This window comes from Lithobates pipiens, unplaced genomic scaffold (assembly GCF_037356315.1).
Source record: "Lithobates pipiens isolate NorthernLeopardFrog02 unplaced genomic scaffold, aLitPip1_a1.2 Scaffold_10, whole genome shotgun sequence".
In the NCBI taxonomy this organism is placed as follows: Eukaryota; Metazoa; Chordata; class Amphibia; order Anura; family Ranidae; genus Lithobates; species Lithobates pipiens.
The window spans coordinates 166,699,563-166,709,412 of NW_027507686.1; the positions used below are offsets into that span (position 1 = coordinate 166,699,563).

Genomic DNA, 9,850 nt, shown 5'->3' on the forward strand with positions numbered 1-9,850 from the left:
TGGCTCAGGGACAGTTAGGTGGGTGTGGGATAGGCTTCCCTTAACCACTTAATAACCGCCCTATAGCCGAATGACGGCTACAGGGCGGTTTCTTAACTCTGGGAGGCCGTCATATGACTTCCTCCCAGAATTCGGCTCTCACGCGCCCCCTGGGGCGCGCACTCGAGAGCATCCGTTTACCATGTGATCGCTCCGTCAAATGACGGAGTGATCACTTGTAAACAAACCGGCGTCATGTTATGACGCCGGTTCCTCCCTCCCCCTCTCCGTACCGATCGGAACAGCGGAGGGGGAAGAGATCGGTGTCAGCAGCGATGTGGGCTGCATCTGCAGTGCCCACATCGCTGCTCACCGAAAATTAACCCCTCAATACCCTGCAACAACCGCAAATACCGTGCAACACCCGCCAACGCAATCATCTGCAACGCCATACACTGAGATACCCAGCCATAGTCGGTGATACCCTGCAATACCCAGCCACCACCCCCCCCTCCCGCCGTCCTCCGGTGCTTCTACCGACTCGCCAATACGATCAAATCCAGAATCTTTTTTTTTTCAGGCTTCCCAGCTTAGAGGTGAGATGCGGGGTCTTATTGACCCCATATCTCACTGTAAAGAGGACCTGTCATGCCATATTCCTATTACAATGGATGTTTACATTCCTTGTAATAGGAATAAAAGTGATCAAAAAATTTATTTTTGGGGAAAAAAAAAAAATGTCAAACTAAAATTATTTTTAAATTATTATTTTTTTTTTTTTAAAGCGCCCCTGTCCCCATGTGCTCGCATGCAGAAGCGAACGAATACGTATGAAAACGGTGTGAGGTATCGCTGCGAACGTTAGAGCGAGAGCAATAATTCTAGCCCTAGACCTCCTCTGTAACTCAAAACATATAACCAGTAAAAAAAAATTAAATCGTCGCCTATGGGGATTTTTAAAGTGGAGGGCCACCCTGAAAAAAAAAAAAAAAAAAATATTAAAAATTACAAACAAATCTAAAAAAAAATAAAAAAATTTTTTTTTATTTTTTATTTACTTACCAGAAGTGCCTGTTGCTAGGCACCTAATCCTAATCTTCCGTGGAGATCTTCTTTCTTCTCTCCTCCGTACGGCGTCTTCTGGGTAATGGGTCGCGCTGTGTTCTGGGAACTGTGTGTTCCAGAACACAGCGCGTCCCACTCACAAAGCGCTGCGTGACTCGCGCATGCGCAGTAGGAAACCGGCAGTGAAGCCATAAGGCTCCACTGCCTGTTTCCCTTACAAGAAATGGCGGTGCCGGGACCCGAGAGCCGAGGGACGGGTCGGCCTCGGGCGGCCGACATCGCGGGCGCCCTGGACAGGTAAGTGGGCTGATTAAGTCAGCAGCTGCAGTGTTTGCAGCTGCTGACTTTTTTTTTTTTTTTTTTTTTTTTAAACGGCCCTCCGCTTTAAGTAGCGACGTTTGGCGCCATTCCACGAGCCTGTGCAATTTTGAAGAGTGACATATTAGGTATCAATTTACTCTGTGTAACTTCATCTTTCACATTATGCAAAAATTGGGCTAACTTTACTGTGTTTTTTTTTTTTTTTTTTTTTTTTAAGCACAAAACAGTTTTTTTTTCCCAAAAAAAAAAGCATTCGAAAAATTGCTGCACAAATACCGTGCGAGATAAAAATTTGCAACGACCACCATTGTATTCTCCAGGGTGTTTGCTAAAAAAACATATATAATGTTTTGGGATTCAATGTAATTTTCTAGCAAATAAATGATGATTTTTACATGTAGGAGAGAAATGTCAGAATTGGCCTGGGTGCTCCAGAACGCCTGATGGTGCTCCCTGCATGTTGGGCCTCTGTATGTGGCCGCACTGTGTAAAAGTCTCACACATGTGGTATCGCCGTACTCGGCAGTAATAGCAGAATGTGTTTTGGGGTGTAATTTGTGATATGCATATGCTGTGTGAGAAATAAAACTGATAATATGACAATTTTGTGAAAAAAAAAAAAAAAAATCTTGATTTTGCAAAGAATTGTGGGAAAAGATGACAACTTCAAAAAAAAAAACTCATCATGCCTCTTAATAAATACTTTGGAATGTCTTCTTTCCAAAAAGGGGTCATTTGGGGGGTATTTGTTAGGGTCTCAAGAATTGAAATAGGCCGTCAGTACTTCAGGTGTGATCAATTTTCAGATATTGGCATCATAGCTTGTGGACTCTATAACTTTCACAAAGACCAAATAATATCCACCAATTTGTACTTATTTTTACCAAAGATATGTAGTGGTATAAATTTTGGCCAAAATTTTTGAAGAAAAAATTACTAATCTGCTAAATTTTATAACAGAAACAAAGAAAAATTCATTTTTTTTTTTTTTACAGAATTTTCTGTATTTTTTCTTATAGCACAAAAAAATAAAAAACCCAGCGGTGATTAAATACCACCAAAAGAAAGCTCAATTTGTGTGAAAAAAAAAAAAAAAAAAAAAAGACAAAAATTTCATATAGGTCCAGTATTGCATGACTGAGTAATTGTCATTCAAAACGTGAGAGCACCGAAAGCTGAAAATTGGTCTGGTTATTAAGGGTGTTTAAGTGCCCAGTGGTTAATAAATAAATTTTCAGGGAACTCCTAAAAGGTGGACAGGGTAGGGGCTGATCGGACAGACTAGGGCAGGGAGTTTTTTTTTTTTTTTGTTTTTTTAAAGGGAAACCTGTGCTGAGAGAAATATGGCATCTGCCAAATAAAATGCTAGCAGCCAGCCTCTCGTGGCAAACCAATCATTTAGGCCCTGTTCACATTTTTATGCTCCATTGTGGCATTACCAAAACATGCATTGAGGCAGCTTCTTCATTTGAATGGACAGACAATGCACAAACACAGCGGGGAAAAAAATAAAAACTGGCAGCGCAGTTTACCACACTACATGTTGCACAATATGAATCAACCCTAACTTGACAAACCATATGGATTAGTTCCGATTTCAATGGCAATATTCTTGTAATCAAGGCTGGCCAATTTTCCTTTAGGATTTGACCAAAACTATTTAATGAGGTCAAACCTAAAAACACTTATAAGTTGTATGCAGAGCCTATCTGCCCTCTATGCAAGCTGCGTAGGGCCCTGCCGCTGTGGGGGCCCACACCCCCTAGGGTGGATTGGCTTTGCTCCAGGAGCTCCCATCTGCTTGGACGATCCCCAGCAGCAGCAATCCCAGATGGCCTCTCTGTCCTCCTCCCCTCTCCCAGGCGGGTCCCTGATGGAGGGCGGGGCTCCTCTCACCTGTCACTCAGCCACCCACTGGGTCCCTCCGGAGACTCGCATCACCCCGGGGGTCATACGCTTCTCCTGGCTGCTGAGCAACCTGCGGACTGGAGGCTTCTAATCCGTTAACTACTGGGGCCCCCCCCCCCCGAACTCAAAGTCGAGGTGAGTGTATGGGCCACAACTGGGGGGTGGGTAGTAAATAATCAGCGTGGTGTATATTATGGAGTGTCAGTATTGTATCTGGGCTGTATATAATTAGTGGGGGCTAATAGTATATGTGGGGTGTATGTTATCAGTGGTGGGGGCAGTATTATATGTGGGGGTAGGCTTTGGTGAGCAGAGACCCCCTTTACACCAGAGTGACAGCATTCCCCCTTCAAATCAAGGTTCTCAGATCCCCCCTTAAAATCAGGATTCCCCTTTACATTAGAGTCTACAGCGCTCCCCCTTACAGTATAAGTGGACCCGATTAAGTAGGGGGGGGGGAGGCTCTCCGGAGACTCTGCTGTCTCAGCCAATGAGGAGGGGAGTCCAGGACTGCCCTCTAGATGGACCTCGGGTAAATATTAGGGTGGCTGCTGCATAAAACTGCAAAACCTTCTGCCTTTACAACCACTTCAAGTCCATAGAACTGAATTCCAAGGGTCATTACTGCCACAGGACAGAAGCATTTATTTACAGGAAGTGGTCAGCAACTTAGCACACATTTCCTTTATTAAACCAAGGAATATGCACCGATAGTGGTTGTCTTTGTTGGCGACAAAGTTACTGGCAACAGTCTATTAAGACGACGTAAGATGAGAGAGACCGGGCCACCGCTTGTAAAAAGCTAGAAGGTGGCGCGGAGGCCCGGCAAGAAGAACCGAAGAGGGGGTACAAGACCCCCAAAGTCGGAAGAAGAAAGCCGGGCTCCTCTGCTAGTGAAAGAGCTAGCAAAAAGAGCAGAAGATAGCGGAGGAGTCCGGCAAGAAGACCCCCGAAGCTGTGCAATAAACTATTTTAACCCTTGTGTGTTGTGTTTTTTTTTTTTACATTTTTTTTGCAGGTGAATGGGTACATTAAAGGGGGCTCCTGGATTCCAATAAGCCCCCCGCCCGCAGACCCCGACAACCAATGTCCAGGGTTGTCGTCGGGAAGAGGCCCTTGTCCTCAACATGGGGACAAGGTGCTTGGGGGGGGGGGGGGGGGCGCTCGCTAGTCCCCATTCCTGACCGGCCAGGTTGCGTGCTCGGATAAGGGTCCAATATGGATCTGGGGGGGACCCCCCCATGCCATTTTTTCGGGGTAGGGCTTCCCCTTTAACTCCATACCAGGTGCCGGGGCCAGCGACGCCTCCTTCGCTGGTCCCAGCTACCTGGAGCCACGCTCAAAATGAGCAGACTTTTCTCCATGCGGGAAAAGTCAGTTCACTTTAAAAGTACGACGGACTAGCACAGACGGCCGTATTGTCCGCCTGACTACGAGTCCGGCAAACATATTTTGGTGCAAAACTACTTTCTTAGTCCGCCGGACGTTTGGGTAAAAAAAATAAAATAAATAAAAAAAAAGTCCGCCGGAGCCCACACATGGGCGGATTGTCCGGTGGACTTGAGTCCGCCGGACTTTTCTACCGGATTGTTTGATCGTGTGTACGCAGCCTAAAGGCCCATACACACGATCAGACTTTTTGACAACAAACATGCAAATTAGCTGTTTTGGAGCAACAACCGACCGTGTGTACGCTCCATTGGACAAACTTTTTTGGTTTTCATCAGACTTTTGTTGGCTGTGTGAATGGACAAACATATACACATACATACATACATACATATATATATATATATATATATATATATATATATATACACATATATATATATATATATATTATATATATCCCCTCCCTGTGAAGTCAAATGATGTCAGAATCCCACCAGGAAACTTTAAAAACTATTATGCATAAAAGTAACTTACTGTGGACGGGGTACTGGATGCAAAAAAAAAATAAAAAATTATTCACATAATGTCAACTGCCTGCATTATGTCAGCATACTCTTGCTAGAACAGGTACATTTGCTCTGACATGCAGCTCACAGTGCATGTCAGAGCAAATGAGAATCATGAGGTCAAAAGGAACTGCCTGAAGAGCTCAGAGACAGAATTGTGGCAGGGCACAGATCTGGCCAAGGTTAGAAAAAAAAATAAGTTCTGCTGCACTTAAGGTTCCTAAGAGCACAGTGGACTCCATAATCCTTAAATGTCAGACGTGTGGGATGATTAGAACCCTTCCTAAAGCTGGCCGCCTGGCCAAACTGAGCTATCGAAGGAAAAAGAGCCTTGGTGAGAGAGGTAAAGAACCCAAAAGATCACCGTGGCTGAGCTCCAGAGATGCAGTCGGGAGATGGGAGAAAGTCAACCATGAAAGCCTGCATGGGGTTTGCTAAAACACCTGAAGAACTCCAAGATGACGAGAAATAAGATTTTTTGGTCTTATGAGACCAAGAAAGAACCTTTTGGCCTTAATTCTAAGCGGTATGTGTGGAGAAAACAAGGCACTACTCATCACCTGTCCAATACAGTCCCAACAGTGAAGCATGGTGGTGGCAGCATAATGCTGTGGGGTGTTTTTCAACTGCAGGGACAGGAAGACTGGTTGCAAATCGAGGGAAAGATGAATGCGGCCAAGTACAGGGATATCCTGGACAAAAACCTTCTCCAGAGTGCTCAGGACCTCAGACTGGGCCAAAGATTTACCTTGCAACAAGACAATGACCCCAAGCACACAGCTAAAATAACGAAGAAGTAGCTTCACAACTACTAATGACTGTTCTTGAATGGTCCAGCCAGAGCCCTGACTTAAACCCAATTGAGCATTCCGGAGAGACCTAAAAATGGCTGTCCACCAAAGTTTACCATCCAACCTGAGAACTGGAGAGGATCTATAAGGAAGAATGGCACCCCAAATCCAGGTGTGAAAAACTTGTTGCATCTTTACGAAAAAGACTCATGGCTATATTAGATCAAAAAGGTGCTTCTACTAAATACTGAGCAAAGGGTCTGAATACTTAGGACCATGTGATGTTTACATTTTTCTCTTTTTTAAATAAATCTACAAAAATGTCAACAATTCTGTGTTTTTCTGTCAATGAAGGAAAAAAAAAAATTAACTTAAAATTATTTTTTTAGCAAATGGCTGCAATATAACAAAGAGTGAATAATTTAAGGGAGCCTGAATATGTTCCATCCCCACTGTGTATATATCAGCAGCTACAACTACTGTAGCTGCTGTCTTTTAATAGGACACTTACCGGTTCATGGATCCGGCATGGTCCTCACCCAAGCGGTCTCTTCGGGTCCAGACGCCAGCATGCGAACTTTGAGAAGCTGGCTGTGAATGCTTGCAGCTTCACAGCCGGTTTCCCCTTGTGCACGCCGATTCGTCCCACAGCTTTCTGGAAACCAGTATGTTCCAGAAGGCTGCAGGGGAAAAAAAAAAAATATATATATATATATATATATATATATATATATATATATATATATATATATATATATATATATATATATATATATATATATATATATATATATATATATATGGGGGGGGGGTTTAAACTTCTGCTCGTATCACTGCGGTAGCCGCTTCCTTCCCAAAATAAATAAATGTGCCAAAAGTTAAAAAGGGGTAGGGAGGGGAGGCAGACAAGCGGAACTTCCCCTTTAAGTCATGCCCGTCCAGCGCAATTAGAAACACAGACACTTTTTGCAGCAGCACGCTTCATTTTCAGGCCAGTCTTGCACCCAGGACCACCATTTTCAGAAAATTACCCTGATTCTACATAAAATAGGAGGACTCTTGGTTCATCAAGAGAAGAAGATTAGACAGCATGGCTTCAAAGAGCTAAGAACTTCAGTATCTCCAAAAAAGTTCCAGAAAACAAGGAATGTTTCAATCACCAACTATTTGTTCATAGGCAAAAGATCAGCTTTGGGTTGACAAACCCTTTAAATAAGTCACCATTTATTAAGTAAAACTCATTGCTGAGCCCAAATAAAAAAAATAAAAATAAAAAAAATAAAAATAAAACAGTTTTAGGTCTGTGGGCCTTTACATGGAAAACTCAAATGGCTTTAACAGGACCCATGGTCAGAATATATTTTACCTCAAAACCAGTAGTCTCCAAATTGCAGCCCAAAGACTGGATGTGCTTCCACAGTCACCAATGATTGGGGCACCATTTCTCCAATACTAACAATGGGGCAATATTCCTAATACCAATGGTGGGGGTTGTTTATTCCCATCAATGCCAGGGCATTGTTGGCCACAGTCTGACCCCTTCAAAAGTCTGAAGGACGGTAAACTGGCCCTTTGTTATGGAAGTTTGGAGACCCCCTGCTCGAAACTAAAAGTTCTCTGGATGACATCAACCTCACCCACATAGTACGCTCAAACACATCACATAATGAATAATGAGAAACAGGCTTTGCATGTTCTTACCCCAGGCCAGGAATTCTGTCACGTTCTTGTCCCGACGGAAAGCTGCTACATTGCATTCTTGACACAAGCAGACAAGGATGTCTAGAAGGGTTTCCACACTTAAGGAATGGCATCCAGTACCATGGGGGCCTTTGAGGACCAGGTCCTCCAAATCCTTCAGCCTTCGTTCCACAGACATCTTGATGATTCTCCGGCACCAAGGTGCTGATAAGTCCCACTCTTTCACGCCAGATCAAAAGAGCCCACTATGGTGCATATACACAGTTTATCCAAAGTTCCGTAAAGAACAAAAAGTCTTGAAGACGGGACTGTAGAATGAAAGCTTGACGTCTCCCAAAAATTCTAGGCCCCAGTAAAAGTGTCTTGTTAAATTATATAAATACTTATTAAAAAATAAGCAGCACAGTGACATTTGGGGGAGGGTGCGTTTGGCTTTTTCCAAGCTTCCAGCCAACTTTGGATGAGGTGAGGAGCCTAGTCACGCATTCAGATCACACACCTGGATGTCTAAGCTCACTCTTGAGATGATCACACAGATCGTGCATCTACAGTCGTCCATACAATCACCCGCACACGCAGCCACACTTTCCCCAGCCGTCACGCACACACGCATTCACACAGCCCATTGTGAATGTAGACTACAAGACTGACACACAACAGCACCACTATTATCGGACACACAATCACTGGGACATAGTTCCATGCTTGTCAATGGCTTTCACCTTTCATTGCAGAAAATGGCAAGCCTTCAGCATGAACACACATAGGCTCAGCCAACCACAGCAACACTCACTCACCTGTGTGATGACTCCTCAGGTGTGTGTTCACTAATACACCCACACCCCTGTACTGTGCCACTGACTACCTGAGCTCAATGGGTTACCTGTGCCCACACTAGAAATGGAGGAGCCGAATAGACTACCTGTGCCTACACCACAAATAAAGGAGCTGCCTGGCCTGCCTGTCCCCGCACTAGGAATTAAGGCGCTGATATCCCTCTCGGCACACGGTGAGCTCTTCCTGAAGTGGCCCCAATCAGCTCCCTTCTTCCCTCACCTGTACAGGTCACGCCCAAACACCGGAGAGGGCGCGGCTACACGGCGCCTTCCCACGCCTCCCCGTGCACACCTGGGCACGCCCCCAGCTTTGATTGACGTCTCGCACAGCTAGTGAAAAGTGACTAATCTCAGCAAAACAAAGTCACGTGGCAGGAGATAATGGCCGGTGTTGTAGCTCGGTGTGACAGCACGGGCTTGTATTGTACAGAGGGGGCAATGTCCTCCAATGACATGATCCGGCAGGTTGTGGAGTCTGCCAGCTTGTCATTCTTTAGAAGTTCCCAGCCTTCCAAACCTGCTGGGACTTGTCATGATCCTGTACAAGTGAAGAAGACTATTCACATTACATTATATTACATTACATTATATATTAGCTGGGAAGGTGTGTTGTACTATAGTTGTATGCTTGCTGGAGGATTACATGACATCTAGAAAGTAAATATTTTACCAGTGATCACTTTAGGACTTATGATGGCCATACACTGTACGAATAATCCGCCCAACCCATTTCCGAAAGACGGACATTCGGGTCGTGAGAGCAAACAATAGTGCCATCGTGTAATGACAGATCAATCGTTCAGTGGACATAAATTAATCCATTTTTTGTTTGTTTTTTTACATATACCTAGTGCAAACAGTTCAGATGGGAAACACATTAACCTTTCAATTTATCGTTCATTCAGCAGAACATTTCCAAACTTGTCCTTTGTTTTTTCAGCTCAAAAACGTCCCAATGATTATTGATTTGTGCCCATTAACTGGCTGAAAAAATGAACAAACTGGCCAAATGACCGAATTTTGGCGATTTTTCACATAGTGTATGGCCAGTATAAGGCCCCTTTCACACTGGGGCAGTGCAGGCATCGGTGGTAAAGCCCGCCACTTTACCATATTTTATCGGCGGTTTTAACCCCCGCTAGCAGCCGAAAAAGGGTTAAAACCGCCCGCAAAAGCGCCGCTGCAGCGGCAGTAAACATCACTGATGGCTCGGTTCTCACAGATCCCCAAGAGGAGAGCTTCTGACTGTCAATCAGCAGCTCTCCCCTGTGCTCCTCCTCTCTCACTGGAG

At 44.4% G+C, this 9,850-nt stretch overlaps 1 protein-coding gene across 2 annotated transcripts in view; it reads right to left on the reverse strand.

Moving 5' to 3' along the window:
- Nucleotides 1-8,817, reverse strand: part of CDC42BPG (CDC42 binding protein kinase gamma) — a 304,707-nt gene extending 295,890 nt beyond the window's left edge. Inside the window, exon 1 of one of the 2 annotated variants that reach the window (XM_077459264.1) lies at nucleotides 7,724-8,817. In XM_077459264.1, coding sequence (XP_077315390.1) covers nucleotides 7,724-7,901 — 178 coding nt within the window. In that variant the 5' untranslated portion in view covers nucleotides 7,902-8,817. The remainder of the gene's footprint in view (nucleotides 1-7,723) is intronic. The other variant, XM_077459254.1, reaches the window with a different exon arrangement.
- Between the last annotated feature and the right edge of the window lie 1,033 nt (nucleotides 8,818-9,850).